The following is a 27,508-nucleotide window of genomic DNA, read 5'->3' on the forward strand; positions in this document are numbered from 1 at the left end:
ACTGTGAATTTAAAAATACACACTATAGTTTTGTGACACTGTATAAAATTCTTCTCCAAAGTCTTCTTGCAGCTCAAAACTTAAGTTTTAATCAACAGACTTGTCTTTGAACACTTTACAGCTACAGTACATCTCACAAACAGCTGGCTGGGAGGAAATGTTCAGATTTGGGGCATAATAAAGAAAACCAGGTGCCTCTTCTTTCAATCAAGCACTGATCATATCTGTCAGCTGTGACTCTACACTTAAATAGACTTTGCATTTTTATTTGTTTGTAGTGTAAAGTGTGAGGGGTTTGAGGGTTGTGGTGGGGGGTTGAGGGTACCTGAGTGTTGCCAGTGGTCCCGCCGGGTCTCCCTCCGGTCATCTTTAGTGTGTCAACAGCAAGAAAAATAAAAGAAGAGAAAAATAACAACATGAAATGAATATACAGAAAATGTGGGACAAGGAAAGATTTAGTTAATGACTGCGGGACCAGAAATGACTGATTGTTCAACAGACTGCTTCAATATGTGCCTCCAAAAAACATCAGTAGTGTTTGTCATCACTGTAACTTGCAGGGAGCTGACTGGTAACCAGTGCAACAGTGTACTATATGTCTGAGTGTTGAGTTTTAATGTAAAGCTAAACAAAAAATACAAAAACTTATTTTGCTTTAAACCTATTAAAAAACAGCAAGCAAGCAGAATGTTAATGTGTTTATAATGCCATTGTTCATCAGCCAGGCGATGTCTGTGTGCACTTTGATGGAAAAAGGTGTGAGCTATTAGAGTTTTAGGCAAAGTCATCATATACCTTCATTTACCTGTTTGTCACTGATATTGTCGATGATGCGTTCATCTCTTTGACTGAATAAACACTTCTGAAACATCCACTATTTTGTTTTGTGCTCTCATTATGTTCACATCTTTTTCTCTGTGTATATTAAGGCTGGTTATTTTATTTTTCCACAAATGTACAGTCTGTTGGTGCTTTAGTAAAAGAATGACATCACCAGCACGACTTGTTGATAGCATCTGGAATCCTGTTTGATCTGAGACTTAATATGTTCTTAAGGGCAGCGTTTTCAATCTTAAACTTATTTCTACCCAGAAGAATATTTCATCTCCTCCTGTTGACTGTGCACAAATCTACATGACATCATAATGTAATAATTTCTCTTCATGTTTGCGTTGTACTTTTATGCATATTTTAATATATAACACAGTTAAATATTTCAGTATGTTTTTAAATGTGTTCATTCTCTTCAGCACCACAGTCAGCTGTTAGAAAGCTCTTAACTATTGTACACATGTGCTGTGTGTGTGTACTCACGTGGGCAGTATTGTTGTTCTGGCTGGATCGAGACCTTCGTCTTGAAGTGATGCCGATGTTTTCTCCTTTCAGCAGGGAGTGGACTACGTCATCCAGAAAGGTCATCTGGATCATAGATGGATCCACGTTCTGAGGCTCTAGCACCTGAACACACACCAAAATCACTTTATGTCCACATGTGAACTGAGTTTATTTGACCTAATGACCTCCTGGTTTTACAACTGCAGTGTTTCACTTTCACAGCGATAACTTAGTCAACAAAAACTCCTGCCAACAAGTTTGTTGTCAACCTCTAAGAGATGTGAATGTGAAGGTAATGTTAGATTAGTTTTGTGTTCAGTAGGAATGAGTACAGGACAGGTGTCAGCTGTAAAATTAAATCTTCTCCCCTCACGTTTGCTGAAGGAATATTTTCTGTGCCAACTAGTATCTAACAAATTCTAATTAATTTCTCTGTGTGTATCCAGCTTGTCATGAATTATACCACTTAATGTTAAGCACACATATGACCTGTACACACACACATCAAAGAACACTGCATGTATGTACTGTGAGCGTACCTGGTCATTCATAACGACCATGTTTCGACTGAAGAGGTCGTGGTGTGTAATGATGCCAGTGAACCACTGGGTGGCCGAGTCTTGTCTGTACACACGCACGCGGTAGCCATTCAATGAATAGGGACCTGGAAGCAAAGGAAACAGTTAGTGTTATCGTCCCACTGCTGGAAGAATACAACTTAACGGCAGCTTCCTCATATTGTAAGACACAGTTGTAACAGTAATGACATGACAGAGCAGAGTGAGTCAAAACATCTGTTACTATGTTAGAATTAATACATTGTAACAATGAATCAATATAAAGAGCTAACAGAAAGCTTACCTTGCATAAAAATTTCCTGCACCTTCTGGTCTTTGAGCCAGCCCTTCACCTCCTCATAGAGCTGATGGTTGTCTCTTAACACTGGGTTCTGACTGTCCACCTCATCCTGAAACACACACACACACACACACACACACAATTCAGTATCAAACACAAAGAAACTTCCACAAAAAGTCCGTACTAAGACAGATACATCTGAAAATGCTGTGCTCATCTCTGCCGTCACACCATTCTCCTCTTTCAAGTGACAAACAACAAAGTAGTAAATTGCAGCAGTGTGGTTAGTGGTGGCAGGGATACAGCCCGACTCTGCCGAGTCTCAGCTGGTTCAATCTCTGCAATGTTTCCCTCCAGCTCTGCATAAACACACAGCGTGCTTTCTTCTTTTGTTTCTGTTGTAGGATATTCTGTAGGCATATATCTGTACTGTACTCTTCACACACAGCTGTACAGATGGTCAGTGAGAGGCTCCACTGGAGCAGCTGGGGTGTTCTGGACCCTCAGAGTTCCTCAGTGGTGGTAATGAGGGAGGGATAAGACCAAATTTTCGAGAGAATTACAGACATTGCTATGCTGCTGCTATGTGAACTCGAAGTATCTGTTATGATATTGGAGTATTTTTTTGGTGTGTTGACAAAATGGATGTTATAATGTTATATGGCATTTAAAGGCTGATTCTGTAAACAGCAGTCCAGTTTCCACATGCATGCTCAGTGAATGCTCATGTGATATGTGTTTTCATGTGTGTTAGTATGGACGGAGATCATTTCTGAAACGCGGCTAAAATCCTTGTCTGGACAAAGTTGTTTTGTTTTTTAAAACCCTGTTTTTTTAAAAATACCCGTGTACGGGGGAAAAGGTCTGAGTGATGTTTGTAAAGAGCGGCAGCAGGGTTTCTGTTGTGCAACTGATAGCAATCAATAGTGACATGTCAACATATAAACACAGACAGACAGTGTGAAAAGTCTGTGATTCTGATCCCCGTGACAGTAACAGAATGATATTCTGCTGTAAATACACAGAAGAAACAGAAGAGCAGACACATGAATAAACACTGAATTGTCTATGGAACCAAAAAAAAAGCCTTATAAACACACACACACACACACACACACACACACACACACACACACACACACACACACACACATATTAGATGCGAGACACACACACGAGTGTGTGTGGGTGGGGGTGAAGAGGTGAGAGAGGGTGAAAATACTGGAAGAATCTGGAAAGAATAATGAACAGAAACACAGAAGATAGACATTTGAGTCATCTTCACCACTCAAACACACATTGGCACTAATAAACACAATGCTATCAGAAGACAGAATGAGGAAGAGGAAACCAAACCACCACACTGGGAGCTCACTCAGCTTTTTGTCCTGTGAGTGACTGTATTTGTTTGTTTACATGATGTGACGCACTGCATGTGAATCAGAACAGAAAATATATTTTTCTCTGGCTCTTAGTTCCTATCAGAATAAAATACTGAGCCAAAAACCACCACTGTCCAGTGTTACTGAGTAACAGGGTTCCTGTTTCTACTACAATGCAAACAGTAGTGAGACCTCTTCTCTCAGCAGATGAGGTCAAAAGTCTGTCTGCCTTCTAATGAGAGGCTGATACATAGTCGTGGTTGATGACAAAAATAAACTTACTCATGCTGGGGCACTTCCCATTACCCAGAGGAAGTCAGTGGTTAGCTCGACTACTTCAGTAAATCTGTACAAAATCTTGACGTGGTAAATTTTTAATGGCTGTCATGGCTTACTGAAAAAAATATTATCACAGCAAACAAAATATCCACTGAGTTCATGAAGATATTAACTTAAACATATAGAATAAGAATTGAATGCTTACATCTTTTCTCCCTCTGAACAGTTCATGTGGGACAGACATGAACCATACTAGCCTAAATGTCTGACTGCATCATGGGTAAACTGAGATCAGGAGGCTTGGAGCGGATGAGATGAGGTCACAGCTTTCATTTCACCTTCTTTCTCTCTCTCTCTCCCTCTGCCTCTCTCTGTCTCGCCCTGCTGCAGTGCTCTACTTTCATAGCCTTGTTCAGCTCTAAATTAAACCAGCATACACACTAAAAATAGCTCACTGGAATGCAGCTCTTCAGAGGTCAGCATAAACGTCTCTCATATATTCTTACAATTTGTTGTTCTGATTCAATCTTTTACCATTGTAGTACCAGACTCCAGCTTCAACTCATTAAATTCATCCAGTTTATTCTACACACAGGAACAGTTAAACAGTGTAAACAGCTGTTTGATGTGATTTCTGTGAAGGACATCACCGAAGACTAACCCTGACTTTACCTTTGATACATAAATATGAAGCAGACAGAAACTGTCAGTACATGATAAAAAGTAGAGCTTGACCAATTAATTGGTTGGGGTGATTGATCGGCATCATATGGACATTTTAAAAATAATCGGTACCGGTGGAACTTGGCTCCGATAGTGGCCGATGGCTCAGCAAGTTTTCAGCAAGGTCAGGATCCTATACGACTTTCTGCACACAAGCTCTATGTCCTCTATTGTAATGTCAGCTTCAGCTGGAATAACTAACTGTGAGGGAAAATAATAGCTCAAAATATAAAAATCCCTTTAACCTATTAATTACTTTAGTTCCAGATTTATAAGGCCAATTTATAGGCTGTCGGCTCCAAACGGTCTTAAATATATCGGCAATAAAATATCCACTATTGGTCAACCTCTAATAGGGACATTTAATATTCAGTTTGTAAATAGCCATATCAGTCATACACTCAGTATCCTAACAGCTTATACCAGAATCTTACAGTGTTTGTATTATAGGGTTAAAATTCATTCAGGAGTTAACAGTTAACAACAGTTACCCAGCATGTAAAGACATAAAACCAGCTTTGTTAATATATGTCCAATAAATCTTTTCCACTACATTAGCCTGGGGTGGCAGACTTATTTTATCATAGAGGAGCATGAAATCCTTCATCTCAAGGAACAGTGCCAACACTGGAGCTGACAGTGATCTGCCTCATACAACCTCACTTTCCTGCACTGACTATGTTTAGCTTTACACCGACAGAAAATAACTGTCACTGGAGTCTATTTCTATTTCTACTATCAACAAGCTATGTATTCTGACCTGTTCTGATACCATACGCACAGATACTGTTACCAAGGCAACATGGTCACCACGACCACTGGCTGGTTCATCCTCCTCAGACTGGAGAAAAACACAATATGAGTCCAGTGGCAACAAGTGCAGAATGATGATAATGGACTTGCTGTGGAAGGTTGTGAGCGGTTTATTTCAACTAACCACTGCAGAACATGACAGATATAGCAGCAGTGTGACAGCAGCTCTCTGTGAGGCTCAATGTAATGTCTGACATTAAACAACCACGTTGGAAAACCAATCTGCTTCTGTCATACAGGACAGGACGAGGAGTATAAAGACAGCCCTTCCAATAGTGAGTGGGATTTCTTGTGTGTTTTTCAAAGCCAATACATATACCTTATGATGTACTGATTAAATATGTATAACAGCTTTAATCATTGTCCTCGGCCTTTACCTCAGACTATTTCTCCGACTCAAGGCTATTTGTTCACATCCTGCTGTGGATACAACAAAGGGCCGAGGCAGACACACCACAGTGTGACACAAGGACATCTTGTGCATGAAATAATTAGGAACATAACAACAAATATGACACACATTCACATATATATGGAGACAAGACAGATGGCTTGTTAAAGACTTCAAACAGCCTTCCTTTCAGGGACAATCATTGTTGCTGTGGAGACGCTGAGGCTGAGACAGGAGGATTGTGGGAGACTTTTCTGATGTTCTTGTTCTTTTAGCACTGATGGTCATATTGTTGTTCAGGGACTGAAATGATGCATGTTTGTTTTCTGTCAGGTCTGAGGAGTACAGTGCAGTACATGGGGACTGAGGAGTACAGTGCAGTACATGGTGACTGAGGAGTACAGTGCAGTACATGGTGACTGAGGATTGGCTGGCCAGAGGTCAGATTTATGTGATACACTGTTCTTGTGACCTGCTGTACATTTCACTGGACACATCCCCTCCACACATTACTGTGTATGTGCTTTTGTGTATGTATACATGTGTACAGTATATGTATGCATATATACAGTATGTGCACTCAATAGATGTGCACACCATCAGTTCACACTAGATGTATTTATTTCTGAACAACTCATTTTTTCAGTTATGACTTTGTGTTTATCAAACATCGTCTTTGGCTCAGTTATCTATAGGATAGTGTGTCAGGTATCTCAAAAATGGTCAGGACATTTTGACTTGTAGACTGCAGGGCAGGCCGTTTTATGTATTATATTTATTATTGACAGCTCCTGGTACCAGAGACAAATGACTGGTCAGCTCATTGTTGACAAAATCTGACAAGCTCCTGCATGAATGACTCGCCAATCTGATGATACAGGTGATACAGACTGGTGTTTGTGTCCTTAGTCAAATTGAAATAGAGCTCCACAGTAAAGATGACTTTTTAGATGGCTCTGGTCCCTGAAGTGAATTATCGCATTCAATCACTCCTATGACATTTACATAATAGGTTGTACATATTAATTTAAAATGTGAAGGACTACTCATCCCATAAACCACTGCCAATGATCCCTTTTCAACTTCCAACCCTCAGACACCAGTACACGGCCTGACTTGTAGTGTTTTTTGGTCTTTGGACACTTTTCTCTTTAGAAAAAGGCAAACTGTAAACTGAACATAAATGAGCCAATCCTTTTAGCAGTAACTTTCTAGCCTGCATGACTTTCACTAGTGTGGTAAAACATATCATACAGATCTGCCGCTTCAAAAGGAGCAGATACTGTTCCACTGTTTCACAATCTCATAGCTTGTGGTAAGTCTATCTTGGGTGGTCATGACAGAACTGCTGAGCTCTATAAGCACAGACATTAGCTTTTTTTGAGCACACAGACCAGAAAACAGCCATTTGTCCTTTATACAAGTGAGGAAATGAATGTAAATAATCTAAATAGTAATAGTAATAATAATAATAATATTAATAATAATAATAATAATAATAATAATAGTAATAGTAATAATCTAAATAATCTAACAGTAACAGATGTCACTTTAAATGTCCAACTTAGGTGTCATCTGTTAAAATGAGAGGCCTATTATCGGTAGCTAGAGAGCTAGAAACCACATGTAAGCCAATCCATCTATATCTAGCATCAGTGTGAGCTGACACCACAGCTGTCTGAGCAAGCATTTGTTTGGGTGTGTGTGTGCGTGTGTGTGCGTGTGTGTGTGTGTAAGCACATGAGATGTTGTCAACGTAACATGACACTGGGATGAATATAGATTTGACAGAGACAGAAAGACAGACAGAGAGAGAGAGAGAGAGACAGAGAGAGAGACAGAGACAGAGACAGAGAGAGAGACAGACACAGAGAGAGACAGAGACAGAGAGAGAGACACAGATAGAGAGAGAGAGAGACAGAGAGAGAGAGAGACAGAGACAGAGAGAGAGAGACAGACACAGAGAGAGACAGAGAGAGAGAGAGCTTTGTATTTGGAGCACTTCAGGGCATAAAGCCATAAAGTTCCACTGAGGCAGGACTGTCAGCTGAAGAGCATTATAAAAGTGTGTGTGTGTGTGTGTGTGGCAGCTGCTGATTCCTTCCTCTCCTGTCAGATTCACTGCACTCTTGTCAGACAGACAGACAGACAGACAGACAGACAGACAGACAGACAGTATAACAGTCTATGTCTCTGAGTCTCTGAGCCTAAAAGAAAAGGTATGCACATGTAGTTTAGACATAAAGATTGTTTTATGTATAGCTGCAAATTTATAATTGAAAAGAAGACAGGAGACATTTTTCACAGTATTAAAAATCTATTCATGTAGCCAGTGAAATAATAATGTTCTTATCCTGTGCAGGGCCTTAACTGGTCTGCTGTCTCTTAGTATTTGAAAAATATAGGTTGTTTCAATAAAAGAAAAAGAACAAGGCTTTGAGATATATATCATCCTGCAAACCCTCCATCATATACAAGCTTATGGGACATAGTGGCTAGAGGACCAATGCAATGGGTCAGAGAGGTGTAAAAAGAGTCGAACCAAAAACACATTGTAAACGAAGAGCTATAAACAACTATTACGTCACATTTTAACAGACAGTAGAATTTATGTTAACCTTCTGGCACCAGGGAAAGACTGAATGATGAAGCATGACCCTGTGGATCAGACTACTGGATAGGAACGTGGTGGTGCTTAACCAGAGTGCATTACATGGAAAGTTGTTTCTATTACATTGTTGAAGCAACAATCCAAAGACAATGTCAACAGCTACACACAGGTTTGACAAAAGCAGTGTATGATGCAGGACTGTTGCATTGGAAAACATAATGCATGGGTATGAATTGTGGTGGTCAGTCAGTGTAGCTGAGTGGCTGCCTCTCATTAGTTCTGTTGCTCTCTGTCTGTCAGCTACGTCACTGTGGCTGATCCCCATTAAATGACTCTAACAGCAGGGAGGGGGGGAGCTGACTCAGCCTCCACACTCTTTCAATCACACTGTGCCCTGCAGCCCTGGCTCAGTCTCCAGCTACAAACACAACCACAACAACAACTGCAACTGAACCTCGAGGCGTTCTGAAGGTGGGGAAGCTTTTCTATTAACCCTGATACTAATGAAGCTGCAACTGATGCCACAACATCATTACATGTGTTCAGAGGTTATAGATGCCCTGACTCGTAATCTGTGAGGCCACTGTGTATGAAGAACATAGAAATTTCATCTGAATGTTTTCACCACTGTAACTGTTGCTTGAAGGAGAAAAATAAGGCAGTCTACTCAGTGCACTGACAGACTGCTGCTGGTAGCAGCACAATACTGGGACAAACACACTGCTCTGTTACTGGGCTGTGTCTACGCAGAGTAGTCAAACTCTTGAGTCAGCATGAACAGTTTTATTCTCCACCTCCTGTCCCTCAGCCTCAACACACACCATAACTTTATAGCCACACACACACACACACACACACACACACACGCACACATGTGCGTGCGCACGCACGCACACACACACACACACACACACACACACACACACACACACACACACACACACACACACACACACACACACACACACACACACACAGATTCCTCCATTCTTAAATCACCAGTGCCCACACAGAGCTGCCTTTTCTTCTGGAGACCTTTGAACCCCACAGAGTAATAAAAACAGTCTGACACTCTCACACACACTCTCACACACACTCTCACACACACTCTCACACACACTCTCTCTCACACACACTCAGCACAGTGAAGCTGAGGCCACTCCCCTCTCTGTTTTTCCAGTTGGACAGGAAGACCGGAGGGAGGAAGAGGAGGGAGGGAAAGGGAGGGGGCTACAATCTGTTTGGCATAAACTGTACAATGAAGTCACTGTTTAGTGGGCCAGCCTGCTGCTCAAGTCTGTGTGTGTGTGTGTGTGTGTGTGTACCTCTCTGCAGTAGTAGTGCCAGACAAGAGTGAGGCTCCCACTTTCCTTTCACTTCAGATGGCTGCAGTTACTGCTGATGGGGGTGGGGGGGCTGGGAAAGTGTAGGAGTGGTGGTATGTGTATTCTGGGTGTGCGGTCTGGCAACAACTAGTGATTGGGAAGTTTGTTATTTTCAAAAGGAGCTCTACTATTTAAAAAAAAAAAATCTAGGAAAACGGGATCAGCTTATAATTAAATCAAAGGTTTGAGTGTAAGGCTGACAATTTAGTTAAATTCACCTTCAGCTTATCACAGCAAAAATGTCTTTGTAAAACATTACACTGCCATGTCGGATATGAAGAGAGCGTTCAGTTTTCACTTTGCTCTCTTCTTCTACCCACGATGTTCTTTGGAGTACAAATACTTTGTAATAATTACACACAAGCACAGAATGAACGTGCATGTCAAAGTCAGCTGGCGATCAGCTGTAGTTGTTGCGGTGTGTTCAAACGCTGCTTGTAAGCCATTTAATCATGAGACCCAATGCAGTTGGTCTCTGTAGGTATGGTCTCTGTAAGTGAGTAGTTCTTTGAAGTGGGATGACACAGCCACCCATGCTGCCTGTGATTGGCATGTGACTGAACCCAACAGTGATATCTCTGCCATGGTCAGATGTGTCTGTAGCACAGTGGGGCACAGGTACATCTGCTATGTACACAATATGGATGCTGGGCGTGAAAATGACAACTGCGTTGGTCTGAAACTAGCAATGATTTGCACTTCGATTGCGGCGCTTTGCGGTAGGTGTAAAATAGAGCCCAAAGTGTGGCAGCTGAGCATGACTATGCTGAGATGATCATCATAACAGTGTTAACAAAGATAGCTCTGATGTAGGCTATACAGTAATTAACATGCACCTTCTTGGGTACAGTTGCTCCAGAGATACCAAGTGGAGACAACAAGAACTGTGTTCGGTCAGCTGGGCTGCTTGTGTGTTCTCCTATAAGTTTCTGAACTGCGTGTTAACTCCAAACACAGCTGTAGATTATGTGCAACTGCTTGAGACATTTGTAATATCTACCATATTGCATGGAGTATGTGTCTCTGAGCCACACAGACAGTCCAAACCGTCATCTGTCACAACTAATAAATCATGAACATAGATTAAGGGAATTTAATTTAATTCAAATTAATGTATATCAAGATAAATACTAATATCAGCTGATATGAAAATAAAACATTATTGTGATTAAGTTTTTTGCCACATCACCGAGTACAATTACTCTGTTTACTTAGTTTCAAAGCGGACAAACTCACATTATCATTATTCTCATTCATGTATGTTATACATATACCAACACTTTGAGGCCTTCTTTTTCACAGTAGTTTACTCATCAGGTCTCAAATATCATGTATGAAGTTCTGACTGGTATTTACAAGTTCTCCGCAAAGTCTAGAAGTTGTAGCCTTTTAGACCTTCAGGTTGCCACAGTTTGTAATGTCCAATGGTTTTCTCTCAGGTTCTCCGTGACTAATGGAAACATAGAAAACTCAAACTTGCAAATCATGTTGGTGTCATGACAATCCAGCTAAAGAGAATTTACCAGAGCAGCTTCATGTTATACTACCAAGCTCCTAGAATATCATAAATGTTTTGCCCGCACCAAAATACAACGTTCCAGTGTTCATCACATCTGTTTAGAGAGTGGAACATTGGTGGTAGCTGAATATAACTAAGTCAGTGCAGCAGCCACAGCGGACAGCCGCAGAAACTACTGCACAGATTCAACGCATGAGTCACCAGAGGGCACGGCAACAGTGGATCTGACTTCTGATTGGCTACAAACAAAATAAAAAAATAAAAATAGAGTCTCTCTCTTGGTATTTGAACAAACTGATGACTGATGGTGAGAGTGCAGAACAGTCTTCCCATCTGGTTGACACTGAGTGGAACACAGTGTTCCAGCCAGCACAATACAACAAGCTGTGTTCAGCTGCAGAGCGCTGACGCTGACACTGACGCTCACACAAACACACACACACACACACACACACACACACACACACACACACACACATCTTAATAACAGAAATATGCAGCCCTGTGAATTATTGCCAATTCTGGAGCTACAGTATCGATTGTGTGTCTGTTTGTTAGTCAGTATGAATGTCTGTGGATGCATGTGTGTACTGTATGAGTCAGTAGTGAGCAGTCATGTGTAAACCCACTCAGAGGACAGACTGTGGCTGCACGTGTTGGCTTTATATTCACGTTAAACCCTGGCAGTGACACATCCATATGGACCACAGCACCCGGCTCTGGCTACTCTCTGGGGCCAACAGCACTCCATGGCTGCGGTATCCAGCCCAGAACTAATTGTGAATGACTAATTCTTCATTAGCAAATGAGATCCAGTTACAATGTGTACATCTGCCAAAAGGCAACATATTCATTGCTTCTTTTTGCCAAAATAAATCTTTAATTCATATCAAGACAACAGGTAGCTTTGATTTTTTTTTGTCTCATAGCATTAACTGCTCTGAAACCAGTACTATGAGACAGCACAACCGAAAAAGCTCATTACTGCTGAATTTCTGCTTTAATTAGCGATCTTACTCCTGTAAAGTGCTTTCAGTTCCACTCCATTCACATAAAGCATATGTGCCTTAGTGTCAGTAATGCTAGCTGACAATGTTCTGAAGCCAAAGTGAACAGTTACATAAGCGTGAGCTGCTTGGATGCTTTTTGTAATCAGTGATCATTCTGGTTAATTTTTTTCTAGAAAGCTTGAATTTAACTGGTTTACCATTAAAATTAAATGCAATAATCTGTAAAACAGCAAACTATCATTGTTCAGCTGAGCTAACTGGCTGCTGGCAACAGCCTCATATTCACCATGCTGTCATGAGAGTTTAGAAATTTTATCATCTCACTCTCATCATACAAATAAACTCCCCAAAATGTCCTCCAGTCCTTGAGTCACTTGAACAAATATTATTAGTTTTCAAGCACAGCAAGCTAATTCAAACTGGCTTAATGATCATTTGGTGTATTTACACGTGTGTGTGTGATTCTTACCTGATATGGTTGGTATGCTGAATGGTCAGACAGGAAGTCCAGCTGTCGGTCTAACAAGAACTCCACTGCTGTTACTGGTGACAACAGGCTCTTCCCCACCACTGGCTTAAACGCCTGCACACACAAAACACACAACATAGTCAACACCAGCACAAAAAGAATTACACAATAACATCATGATATCCATAGCGGGACAGCTAACTTGTTTCTGTGAGGAAACTGATCCACACCTCACATCAGAATCAATTGAGCTCAACTAATTTGTAGAACTGATGCACTCAGCAATACATATGTATTAAACAACACATGTGTGATGTATGTTTGAGCTGCAGCTTTCTATGACAAAACACTTAAAACCAGATATCAAAGAATCTAGTAAGAGAAATAATAGAGGAATGAAGGACGAGAGATGGGTGACAGTTAGAATGACATTAGAGGGAAGAAGTGGAGACATGATGAGGAGGAAGAGACAGAGCAGGGGATGAAGGAGAGCTCCAGAGTGATGAATAAATTAATAAGTAGAGGAAGTCTGACGGTTCAAAGGCAGTACACTCCACTTTGATGTTGCCTCTTACACACACACACACACACACACACACACACACACACACACACACACACACACACACACACACACACACACACACACACACACACACACACACACAGGTGATCTGTGTGTCTGTCAGCCTGCGGCCTGAGCTCAGCTGTTACTGCACTACACAGAAACCAGGCTGCACTGGCTTCCATGTTTCCTCCTCATATCTGTGTACTGATGTGAATGTAGTTCAGTCACACTGTTTACACCTGTATTCCTCATTGTGAAGAGGTTGTCCTCTTGTTTCTTTACATCACTTCATATTTTCTATTTATCAGTCAAAATACAAAGAACAAATTCAGCAACAGAAAAGAGCCACAGCAGGAGTTGGTGCTGCTGTGATTTATGGTTACATAACAAGGTCAGACTGATAGAGAGATGGGAGATTAGAGGTGAGAAACATGACCGCTGTGACCCCCCCCCCCCCCTCTCTCTCTCACACACACACACACACACACACACACACACACACACGAGGCAGGAGCATATTGTGTGTGCAAGCAAAACATGATAGTGTGTGTGTGCAGCTCTATTTCTGTCTGTCTATACATATCACATTTCCAGCCTCCAGTGAAGCAGCAGCCTGTAGCTCAGGCCACACCACCGACATCATTGTGGAAATTATTTGGATTTATTTTGAAGTGTGAATGTCACTTTTGTCTGTACTGAGTGGCCTCAACAGTTGAAGCGGTTTTGTTTTGCCTTCAAGGACATGAGCTTCTTCATCTCATCTTCAATGGTTCATGCAGAGAACCATGTTGTACATTGTATGATTTTATATGATAAAGACTTTTCTTCTTCTTAAACTTCGGAGAGATTTAGAGTCTTTGCAGCGTTTTGGCCTTTGATAAATCTTCAAACTCTAGATCGGTCTCTAAAACAGGACATCCTGAATCCTACTTCCTCATCTCACCTGTACAGTACCTGGACCAACACAAGCATTTTTGTTTTTAGTGTGAGTGCTCACTCAGGGTGTACCCAGATTCTGAAACCAAGATTATGCTATCCAACACCATGCTTAACCACAAGGTTTGAACAGTCCAAGGTAATGATGTCTAAATAATTGATGACTTATAAATAGCCTTTGACTCTTCACAGGAAATTAAACTGAATGTAACAGAAGCTGTCTCATCAGCCATTAGAGGAGGCGAGAGTATCCACTGCACCTGATCAATGGTAGAGGCAGTTCAGATGCATGATGGGACCTTGGCGAGGTATACACAGTGTTCATACAGACCAAATGAAGTAGGCTTGTTACCATGACAACCACTGAGGGCACAGTAGGCCGGTAAAGCTGTGTAGAAAGGATACATAACAGACCTTGGGAATAGAGAATGACTCAACTCTGTCTACACACACTTCAAGACATAAACATGGTTGTAAACCAACTAAATGCCATCAGAACATCAGACAATGATTCTGAAGCTTTGTTGTGTGAGCAGATGAAGAAAAGCTCAATAACAGGTCTTTCTTCTGTTAGGTCTGTTGTCAAAAAGGAAAATGAAGGACGTTAGCTACAGTACGTGACTCAAAATGATTTGTCAGTAATCCACACAATGGCTGACTTTATTATGCACTGCATACTTAAACTCACATCTAGCTGTCATAGCTATGATTCTTAGGCCTTGATTCCCTGACCACATCTCTGTGACCTCATGTCTGTGATGGCCACAATATGGCTGCTGGAGCACATGGCGGCTGTTCTAGCTGTGTCATGGCGTGTTTCAGAAGCGGCTCTCTGCTCTACTGGAAATGCAAAATGTTTATTTTGTCTATAAAAATGATGAAATACACACAATCTGTGAGCAAGTCTTTAATATCAGGCAGGCATGATGCTCCTCGCTCCCAAAGGGGTATGAAGCCAGATGGAGGACAGACCAATCGCATCACACACACACAAGGTCATAGATTCCTGCCCAGTGAAATCAAGGCTTTGGTCATCGAAACATCCATCTTTGGAAGCCAATTAGTTTTGTGTCTATTCTCAAATTTGTAAAGAACAACATGACAACCAAATTCAGACAAAAAGTCAAAAACAACCTTCGCTAACTCATGATAGCTGACAAAAAAATAAGGGCACAGCAAGATGTTAATTTAGGTGCATGAAGGCCAATTGTGTTATGTGAAGCAGGGTAGTCAGACCTGAACCATTAAAACCTGTTCTGGTTCATTCAGGCTCATAGAAACATGTTGGTAGATGGTAAAAACATGAGACTTGTCATCACTGGATCCAAGACATCGAACATCTAAACTGAGCAGCTTCAAACATAGAGCATGGCAGCCATCTGTGAATCCCTGCTCTGATTCCCCGACATGACAGTTCTTCCATCCCCTCTACACTTTTCCACACAGAGACACACACACACACACATCCCACTAAACCACAATTGGGTCACATCTGCCACAGTGTGCCAGGAAAAAGCTTTCTGTCACTGTGTATTTCCAGACAGGCAGCAGGAGAGACACATTTACTTACTGTCAATACACAACCCTTATAAAACCAGTGGACCAACATAGAAACCTCTGAAGAGGACAGACATGAGACAATGTCCTGAGAACACATGAGCACACAAAGCAGTTCTGCTGTCATGTGTGTGTTAATGTGTGTGTGTCAAAAGTTTTTTGTCCACCAGCCAAATGGCTAGTGAAGGTTTAAATGTTTCCAGCCTCTCAGTAGATAACCATTGTTTAATGGCTGGTGAGTAAAGCAGATCTACCAGCCACTGACATACTTTAATACTTTACCAACAGTTAGCTGCTGACTAATTATGTGCCCTGCATGTGTGTGTGTGAATAATTGAAAAGCAAAAGTGCAGCAGGAGATGAAGAGGGACGATGGAGCTCATGCATAACTACCACTAAGTGACCTAGAGAGGCTAGCCCCTAACACACACACACACACACACACACACACACACACACACACACACACACACACACACACACACACTAAAGCTTTGCTATCCAGCCGGCCATTATCTGATGAAGGCCAGAGAGAGAGAGGGAGTGAGACACAAGCCCCATTCACACTGCCCTTTCAATGCGGGAATCATGTGCGATGAGGAGAGGGGGGTCTCACTGCGGCTCTGATCCCCCCTCCAGAGGTAGTATCAGGACCGCAGCTGAGGAGAGCCGGCGTGTGAATTAAAAAGCCGGAGGCGCGGATCAGGGGTGTGTCAGTCTGATGGTGTTCACAGTCTGACAAATAAACAGATCCTTCATTCATCAAATAACAGAGAAATGTCCCGCAAAGCAACGTTAGAGGACAAAACCACAGTAATGTGGTAACTGGTCATGTCTTTGGCAACTTACATGAGGAAAAAAATACTACTTATACGTGGAAAAGCCTGTCATCCTGTCTGTCATCCTGTCTGTCCTACCGACTCTTTGTCACATTTCTGCCCGAAAAATATATATTGTGTATCACGATATGAGCTTAAAATATTACAATACTATTTTGAGCTAATGTCGCCTAGCCCTACAGTGCAATACCATAACGATGTTGATGAACCATGATGGTGTAGAGATCCACTGATCAAAACAGAATGTAAAGACAAAGGGCTTTCCATTACCATGAAACATGCACAGAAGTACTACAGAGCTCTAGTGCTAATGACACGAGTGAAAGCAGAGAGCTGAGGAGTTACAGGAGCCAGACGGACAAAGGGAGCAGACTGATCTAGTATTTGGATTTGGATTTATGACAGGTACATGGCTCCCTTCAAAGGCTTATCAAGTTGGGGAGCATTCAGAGCTTACACAACACAATGGTAGGACCTTACTTTGTTACTGATTACATGTGCCAGATGTTACAGAGGAACAGTTTCATTCTCAGAAGTCAGACAATGGGTTGATGTGTATTCTTACAGAAGAAAGTCCTGCAACCATTTTGCTCATTTTTACACAATTTTCCAGAACCAGTTACAAATGTTCAAAATGGTCGAGGACGTGCAGAATGTGCTGCAGAGTAATGTTGCACTGATGAGCAGTGCTCTCTATGTGGGTCACAGTACAACAGCTCCTTTCCAAGGCACATGTGAACAAAAACACAGACACACAGACACACACGGGTTGTGTTCTAATCTGCTTGATGGTAAATGGGAAGTGATCAGACTTGTCAAAACACAGATGCTCTCTCTCTCCTGAGCTCTCGTCCTTAACACACTGTCTAAGCCAGGGTGGCCCAAAGTGGGGCCCGTGGGCCAAAGCTGTCCCACCATAAGGTGGGATTTAAAAATGTTGTAATTATGTTTATGGTGTTTAATCTTTCTGTGGGGTAAAAGTGCTCTTTATATTTGTGAGATACCTAATTATTGATTATTTTTCATAATACGAGCACGATTAGCAGAGTGAGACTTTCATTAAGTGATTTACCATCTTAACGATACAGGACAGTCCCGTGGTCCACCATCAGCTTTCAGTGTTGGCCCTCCAAGAGAACCCCTGGTCTTAATAATGAGTTGTTGATGGTTGATCAAAACTAGCGGTCACATCAAACATCGAAAACCTCCAACCAACATTAAGGTGCAACATTCAGGTTTTACTCCGGATCAATTTAATTTGATTAAATCCTAAACTTGCAAAAAGCTCTTCAAATGTCAGTTGTTACAGCAGACTACATTAATTCATTAAACTATAATAATAACACATTTTTTTAATGAATTATCAAACCATTAAACACAACCAACCTTGTTCCAAGGCACAGTTTCAAAGAAAGTCATTTTATTTCCTGCCCAGTCTTCAGTGTCAGATGACAGTATGTGGTGCAGCTATAAGTGGGATGAATAGAATTAATGTTGCTGCCTCTGCTGGCCCTTCATCAAGCAGCCAGCTCAGTGCTTTTCTTCTGTGCCTCTCTGCCAACCTTAAGTTACTCTACTCTACAGGGAACCAGCAAGAGTTCTGGAGTTCTACTCAACAGGTACTGCAAGGGGTGAAAACCCAAATACTACAGTCATACATAGGGGCAGAAAACAATAGAGATGAATTTCATTTGAAAATGTGTCTCATTGATCAGGCAGCAAGAATAGAAGCCACTAACAATGGTTCCTTCTTTAAAATCAACACTCTTGCTGATCACGGCTTATCGTTCAATAGAACGTTAACATTGGGGAACAAAAAAAAAGATTTTTAAACATGATTTACTACACTTTCAATAATAAAACTAAAGGTGTATTTCATTAGACCCTCCATGGCTGCAGTTGGTGGCCAGAAAAATATACAAAATAATCCTGATGACATCATCAGGACTGTTGAGTTACATTCGACAGACATTATACAACTGTTTTCATAAGCTGAGTAGTACTCCTTGTGACAACTAAATGGATTTTCATGAGTAAAACCAACAGAGTATAACTTCAAAGTGGAAAGTCTAAAGCAATAGTGCAGGTTTAAGTTGTATATTAGCCATGTCACATGACGGATTCGTCACTGACTTCTCAAAGCTGATGAAAAAGCAAACGGATACCTATTAGTGAAACTGAAATAATCATCACTGTGAGCCATGTTTAGGGCTGAGCAATATCCTGTATGATTATGAATCACTCTGCCAACACATGAAATGGTTTACCACCTTCACAGAAAATAAGAGGGGCCTCCCACGCATCAAAACTCAATCAGCGAGCGCTTGTGATTCAAGAAAAGGGTTTAAGGAAGATTTGGTTGCTGCTGCACTGCAAAGGCTAAAAATCTGTATCAGAAAAAAATCATTGAGGATAAGAACTAAACATGGCAAGAAGTGAAAAACTAGAGAATAAACACTATTTTACTTTATGAGATCTAGAATCTATAAGATGTTTGTGTTCAGTATTTTGGTTTGGAATTGCTCCAATGACTATTACACAGAAAACAAATGATTACAAGTTGAAATCTGTGCGAGCTGTGGCTGAGATACATTTCTGGTAAGAGGCGTGTAGTGAGGAGGTATGATAGAAGCAGGGAGATCACCTTCAGAAACTGCTACAGGCTACACACTCCACACACACACACACACGCAGACACGCACAGACACACACCGACACACACCGACACACACACACAGACACACGTCGACATCTAGTACAGAACTGATCAGAATGACCAAACCTTCTATTCTGGGAAACATTCACAGTGTCCAGGCAGTTTGTGACTTGAATCTATCCCACTCAGTCTCGTGGATCAAATCAAACTCAACTCGGGCTTTAGCTGAAAAACAGCAGCGATTTGAGCAACAGCAGAGGATATAAAACTGTAACGTTACCTCTCTCCGTCTCCAAGCAACGTCAAGGAGCAATGGCTCTGAAGAAAAACACTTGACAACTAGCTTTGATCCAGGAAGCAGGGGAGAGGCAAGAAGAAAGAAAAGAAAGGATGACGAAGGTAAAAAAAAAAAAAAAGCGAGAGTGTGGTTTCTTCTTGTGGTGAGAAAAGACAGATGGCCAAGAGGGAGAGAAAGCAGAGCAGAGGACGAGCTACACAGCCGACATTTTAACTGCTGCTGACGCAATGACGGAGAGGGAGGGAGGGAGGAGGGAGGGAGGGAGGGACGGAGGGAAGCAGGGCTGGCCAACACACACTTCCTCTCTCTCTCTCTCTCTCTCTCTGTGTTATGCAGGCTCGCTCGCTCTTACTCACCACGCTCTCTTTCACTTCCTGTCCTGCCTCTCAGCTCTCTCAACATATCAACATGTCTTATTCCCACTCGTCTCCCCTCTGCTCTATTCAGCTTTATTCACACATGCCATTCACACTAGATCCCTAAGACTCATACTAATACAGTATCTCTGTATTAAGACAACACAGTGGTAAAGAAAAAGAAACAAGTATTTCTTATTATATTATTGATTATTATTGATCCAGGAGACTGATAAGTGGAACTGATATATATTTACAGGAGGACTAAAAATCCTCGTCTCAAAGTGGAGAATAACCAGTGATGGAATGTAACTAACTACAATTTACTCAAGTACTGTACTTATGTTTGTTTGGAGGTACTTTGCTTCAGTATTTCTATTTTCTGCTACTTAATACTTTCTACGACTCCAATCCATTTATTTGATAACTTTAACAAGCACATTCAGATTATTCAGTGCTGATCGGCTGTTACTTGTGTCATCAGATAGCTTTGTGAACACTGAGACCACAGAGCGCTGACCACTAACAGAGAAAGGATGCTGCATCAGAGCCAAAGTACTGTATTTTTATTTTTATTTTATTTTGTCAACATTCAGACACAAAAACACAAATAATCACCAATAATCGTTAAAAATACTGAATATCATCCCTTATAATGAGTCGGACCAACAGTCGGTCTTGCCCCCAGTTTTTATACTATTTTTATACTTTCATATAAATCACAAATTCTATAATATGTCTAGAATGTAGTCACCACTCCGTGGTCCCGCCCACTGCACTAGGGTTTAATTGGTTATTATTGGTTGGTTATTACTGAATAAACTGGGACTGTTCAGTTTCAGGAAGTTTTCTCTGGACAACTCAACACTGTCGAGTAAAACGTAATATTTGCCTTAACTCACAGGTTTAAGATGAATGAATATTGAGATGACTGTACAGTGCTGGGCTTTAAATATACTGAAGCGAGCTGGCCCACTGCTGAACCCTCACACACACACACACACACACACACACACACACACACACACACACACACACAGCCTAAACAATCACCTTTGAACTCATCAGCTAACCCCAAACCAGCTCTGATTAATCTCTTCATCGCTCAGCAGATTTACACTCTGATACTGTAACAGTGTACACACACACACACACACACACACACACACACACACACACACAGAGTTGTGCAGTAATATCCTGCTGTCCATCTGCCACACTGATGCAGGATTTAACACACACATACAAACCCCTCCACACACACACCTGGTAAATCCTGTATGACTCACAAATAATAATACAAACAACAAAATCACAACCACTTTGACCATCTCACAATCTGCTACATATGTAGATTACGTGTGTAGTGGCAGGTAGGTAAGAACATGCATGTGAGTATGACACACTAGCCTCCCTTAGCCCCCACTCAGCCTTCAAGAAGTCTAAACTACAATGTCCATTAAAGGAGGACAGAAACACCTCCTGTGGTCGGCTGCTGCTGTCTGTCTGCGTCTGAGCAGGAACATAATAGTTTTTCTCTGCAGCCATAAAGGTAAGCTATTATTACACATGCACACACAGATCCACAGGAGGCAGGAGATTACACTAGACCAGCTCCATCTGCTCAGAGGGTGAGACAGAGGGAGGAAGGGGGGGTTGGAATTTTTTTTGACCCAATTTTCCACCAAATTCATGTAGTTGCCTGGTCGACTCTCTGGCTTGCAAAGAAGCTCACGAGCAAGGCACAAATCCCCACACTGTTCAGTGTGTCTGCTTCACAGCTACACATAGCATCATAGTGTGAGGCAAGCTGAGATGAATCACAATGGTGGACAGTTTAGGGAGGCAGCTTTCAAAGGACAGAGCTGTGTGCTGGCGTTCTCTCTCTCTCTCTCTCTCTCTCTCTCTCTCTCTCTCTCTCTCTCTCTCTCTCTCTCTCTCTCTCTCTCTCTCTCTCCCTCCCTCCCTCTCTCCCTCTCCCTCCCCCTCTCCCTCTCACCCTCTCTCCCTCCTTTGTTCTCCGGTCGTCATACACAGAGCCAGTACAGTGACCAGATAATAAGATGCCTGCTGATATCTATTTGTGTGTGAGTGTGTGTGTGTGCCTGCATGCGTGCGTTGTATTTCATTTTACAAATTGGGCCATTGTTGCTAGGTAACATAGCAGGACTGTAGCCAGTCTAGTTTCTTCTATAAGCTGACTTTCACTTAACCTTTCCTCTATCTAATGTATGTCAGTTCTCTTTGTCCACCAGTTCTCTATGTGATGGTCAAATAAGTGGAGATAACATCTGAATATTTGAATAGTGCTAATATCTTCAACTGTCCTCGGGGGTTAATTTACATCACCAGATGTAATGGGTATTGCCACAGTGCCCACTGTGGAGCATAAAAATACTAATAATGCTAGAATATAAGACCTGCAGACAGATGGACAGACAGATTGAGTGACTAATATAAAGCTCAAGCAAATCCTACAACGGAAGTCCGTCAGTTCTCACCAATCTAACTGATGTTCAAAGGGATCTGCCATCATGGTATGATTATAATAGCAGGTTATCTCCAGTAAAGTCATTTTAAGTTTATTACCAATACATCATTTTGGAAGTAGAATGGAACTATAGGATACGATGGTGCAGTTGGTGCTCTGTTCTGTAAGAGACAACATGTTGGACAGAGTTACAGCCACACTGGAATTCCAGTAAAGTCAGGTGACTTCCATGATAAACCAGAGCATTAGGCCTGTCACTATTTTCATTTCAAATCAATTTCTTCAATTAAAATCAAATGTAGTATCAACGATCTCCCCATCATCCGTGCACACTGTGCACGTCCAAAGGAAAAGAAAAGCACTTCAACAACATAGAGGTCACTGTTAGCTTTCCAACAGCCCGCAGCTGCACTTCCAGACACTTATCCTGTGTGCAGGAAGACAAACAAGCTACTGGCAGGAAGGAAATTCAGAGATCAGAAATGTTTCAGAGATCCTTAATTGCAGGGCTTATCAAAGTACAGACTTAAGTCTGCAAGTCATTTGTATTGATCAATAAATTAGAAGTGACGTTGAATACACAGTATAGCTTAAGATCACTTACAGCAGTCCTGGCCACAGATGAATATAGTTTTAATGTGGCTTATTTCCCTGTAGTTGACATCATGACGATGTCAACTGCTGGACAGAGTACAGAGTGTTGTGTGTTGTCACTGAGTTCATACACGTTACACCACAGAAGTCACAAATAGATCATGTGTCTCATTTTCTCCAGTACACAGTTTCTACAACTACTGTAAATGTAGTTGTAAGAATATATTTGAGTCAGAAGTCTGCCGAGCGCCAAATGTGGCCATAATTTCCGTTTGGTGAGTAAATCTCGTAGGGCTCTGCTTCACACTGACAGTTTGTACTGAAAGTCTTTAATAGAAAACATCTCTGCCATGTTTTGCTGGTGTTGCTGTTGAGACTTAGCAATGCTACTCTTCTCTTCATCTGTGCTAGAGTTTGACACATTCAGAAGGACTTCATGAAGCATTCATCTGCAAGTCTTAAACGCTGAAATCTACATTGCTTCTTATGGCAAATTATATGTGCCACCATGTGTCATGGTGGTGGTTGGAAAACAGTCAAACAGCTATTAGGCTATGGCCATTCTCAAATCACTCTGGCCAAATAAGAGGAAACAACAACAATTTTCATTCTGACATGTATTTATCTAAATCTAACATCTCTTTATACAGTTTTCATTTCTGAGTATAAAGATAGTAAGTGTTTGACATGAACCAATTGTTTTCTTCATCCTGGAGGCTGTACCGTAAGGGAGGGGCACAACAGCTGTCAATCAAAGACAATCGACAGAGAGATATTAATAATAATCAATAATAATTATTCATAAAAGAGGTCCAAAGCATTCATACAGGGAATACAGAGAACATAACACTAAAAATACTATTTATGAAATGATGTGTGAAGAGTTAAGACCACCTCCTGTACTAACTTCAACTGGCTTCATCATGTCATCATGAGGTAAACTTTGATTTCATAAAGTAATGGCTAAAGCATATTGACACCATCAGTGTTGAGATTGGCTCCCTATAAACCCCACTTTCATTGTATTTTTTCATATCACAAAATATACTGCAGAAAACTAAAATATTGCAATTTTTTTTTCAATATCGTGCAGCCCGAATTATTTTAGAATGATCCATCAAATGTGGTTTTCAAACACTTGTGAAAAAGAAATGTAAGGGAGGAAGAATATTTTACAGTTTACCAACAGACCTCACAGGGAATTTACAAAATACTCCAGACTTTTTCTGCAATATAATGTAAAGAAATAATCAGTGCATATCTGATAACATATGCTGATACAGATATATCTGTGATAGGCCAGACTGGGCTCAAATACAAACACTGTTGGAGTCAACCAAACTACAGTAACTGCCTCTACTTCAGTCTGAACAGCAAATGTATTTGTTACCGGATACATTCGGTTTGTCATGTGAAAATCACAGCAGACTGTCTGTCATTCCCTCCATCTGCAGCTCATTGAGGTCAGCCTGAGCACAGTGAATTAATCACACTGCACTGGGTCTGTTTGTTTGTGTGAAGCTGTGAATAGCCCTAAGATCTGACTGTGGACATGAGGACACGAATGTATGAATCCTCGACAGCTGAAGATAATTTCTGAATGTCTGCACACATTAATCAGTGTGCTGTATACATGTATGCTCATGACAACTGCAACACTGTTTCCTGCCTCCATTATGATTACAGTACAGCACATTTATCAGACCTGAGTAACAATGTTGCTGCTAGAAAGTTGTCTGACTGACATCAATCACTTCATCACTGTATCTCAGTGGTAATTTTACTATGATGCTCTGTGAGTAGAAACCAGTGAACAGAAACAACTCATACAAGCTTATGAATCACAGATCATCAGCGCTGGGAGGTTTGTTTTGAGAAGATATTTATAGCATCTCTTCAGGGATACCTGCATCAAATCCTCTGTGCTGGCAGCAACTACAGATAAAACCTCCTCAGGAACTCAGCTCTAAAAAATACAGGACACGTGCGCATGCACACTCACACACACACACACACACACACACAAGATATAGCCTTCAGTTTTCAACATAAACAAGATCTGTGAAATTACAGCTTCTCTTACTCCCCCGTCTGTGTCTCTCTCTGAATTTAGGACAGAGGAGAGCTGCCAGATAATGTTGTGTGGTGTGTAGCAGCACATGATGGGCACTCAGCCAGAATGCAGGATAAGTGTGTGTGTGTGTGTGTGTGCGTGTGTGTGTGTGCATGGGAGTGCGTGTCAGTGTCCCATTAGTTTGAATGCTGGTTCTGCACCACCTGCCTCTACTACAGAGGTGGCAGACAGACACACGTGTCCTGTCAGTTGATTCATCAGCCCGTCTCCATTTACAGCAGGCAGGACCTCCCTCTGCAACAATAGTTCAAATCTGACTGTAGTTCTATATCACATTTTTCCAAAAGTGTTTGGTTTAATTTAGAACCAGTGATGTTGGTAGGTTTCCAATATAGTGAGTCCTCAGGACCCACAGGTGCTCATTTGAGTGGGTCTCAGGGATATTTACTAAGTACCATATAAAATGTGTGATTTCTGACTAATTGAAGTGTTAAATTTGTGTTTGATGTTTTATAGTTACAATCATGGTTATATGCTTGATGAAAATGTATCTGAAATTTAAACAAATCAAAAAGAAATAAAAGCTCCACATGCACGGCTGCCCACAGAAGGTTGATGAACCAGTCAGTTGGATACTGATTTTGTCAGTTTATCACAGAAACAAGATAAAACATAGACGCTTACAAAAATGTACAGGGAGAACTTTTCTGTGAGGAGTTTCATACAAAGGGAACCAGAAATATACTTTTATATCAGCTGCCGTATTACCTTTAAAAAATCCACCTGACATCAGTCAGTGATGTTTAACAGATGAGAGAAGTTGCAGTTTGGGGGCATGGTGCGCTGGGATTTTATAACTGAACTATGAGCAGGACGCACACTTCAAGTCAAATATCACAATCTCCTAAATCCCAAGGTGAAATCTGCAAATAGCTAAACAACTTAAAACCCAAGATATATATCACACCAGGATAAGTTATGCAGTAATAAAAAAACATGTATTTTTACTTGAAGATGATTAATGAATTATCTAAATAGCTTATACATTTTCTGTCAATTGACAAAATTAATTTAAGAAGCATTTCAGCTCTTGATTGACAAGTAAATCACTCAGCTGTGATGGTTACATCATGAGACACACTGCAGCTGTTCTGGACAGCAAGTCTTTCACACTGACAAGTATAAAGACATGCAGTAGTTGGAAATAATGCATTTCCTTTCACTTTGACAGATATTACAATTGTGATTTGATTTATGATTAGTGGGAATGATCATTTTTGTATCACAATTTTCATTTTCACTGAAAAATAATATTCAAATCATGATGTGACATTTGTTCGAGTCAACACTGGAGATGTGATTTGTAGGTCAGAACATTTCTGCAGCACTACAGAACCTCATTATAGTGCTGTTTGTTACACAATTTAACTTTATTAAGCAATTTCACTGCAGTTTACATACTGACTCAGCCATATTGTGATAATATTTAGATTAATTATGCAGTAAACCTCAGTATATGTCATTATATGCTACATCTTTTCCTTCATTTCCTCTGAAGGTATGATGCATCAGGCTCACACTCTCTCTGGGTGTCATCTGGTCACTGAATCCACTTTGTGTCTTTGATGGGAGTCTGCAGTGAGGTCTTTAATGAGTTCACACAGTACACTACACTCCCGGGGAGACAGAGGGATGATGTAATATCTGGATCAGAGATGCAACCGCATCACATCCCATCCCACCATCACATTCCTCTCTGTTGGAGTTCTGTGGTGTCACATAAGATGTGATCCCATGTCAGAGCTGGAGGAGGCCACAGCAGAGCCAAAGATCGATTCAACTAACAGGGAGTGAGAAGATAATGCTGCCATGGCACCATGCCAGCCAACAACAACTTCAACTGAAAGCTTCTATCTGAATCAGTGTCCAAAGGGGAGCAGTTATAGTCTACTGTATGTCATGTGTTTTACACACGTGTGCCAAGAAGTCATGTAACAGCGTTGCTTCATTATTTCCTCTGCTGTTGTGTAATGCTGGCATTCTGCTTCAGTGATGGAGTCACATCAGTGAGAGACAAAGTGAGGTCCATTCTGATCAGCATAACATGAAGCTGTTGCGTCAGTGAGGGGAAGCCTGAAGACGCCCCTCCTGAGCACAGGACAAACACCACAGTCACAGTAATAACTAGATAAACACTATCAGCTTTATGAGCTCCACTAATGGGACCGTCTAAGAAGCCGGATGAGGACCGTCAGGTTTGACTAAGGGGCCAAACTGTCAGCTGCGCGTGTGTTTTAGTTACTAGTTACTTTGCAGATTCAGATTATTCAGTGATTGTAGGCTATTAATTGTGACGTGTTACCA

General features: G+C 41.2%; 1 protein-coding gene across 1 annotated transcript in view; it reads right to left on the reverse strand.

Moving 5' to 3' along the window:
- jmjd1cb (jumonji domain containing 1Cb) overlaps positions 1–27,508 on the reverse strand; it is a 115,289-nt gene that overhangs the window by 25,139 nt on the left and 62,642 nt on the right. Inside the window, exons 3-7 of the mRNA XM_073489112.1 lie at positions 12,776–12,889; positions 2,197–2,302; positions 1,875–1,999; positions 1,315–1,458; positions 326–367 (exon numbers count right to left, since the gene is read on the reverse strand). Of these exons, the coding sequence (XP_073345213.1) occupies positions 326–367; positions 1,315–1,458; positions 1,875–1,999; positions 2,197–2,302; positions 12,776–12,889 (531 nt within the window). The remainder of the gene's footprint in view (positions 1–325; positions 368–1,314; positions 1,459–1,874; positions 2,000–2,196; positions 2,303–12,775; positions 12,890–27,508) is intronic.

The sequence above is a fragment of the Pagrus major genome, chromosome 20 (assembly GCF_040436345.1).
Source record: "Pagrus major chromosome 20, Pma_NU_1.0".
Classification (NCBI taxonomy): Eukaryota; Metazoa; Chordata; class Actinopteri; order Spariformes; family Sparidae; genus Pagrus; species Pagrus major.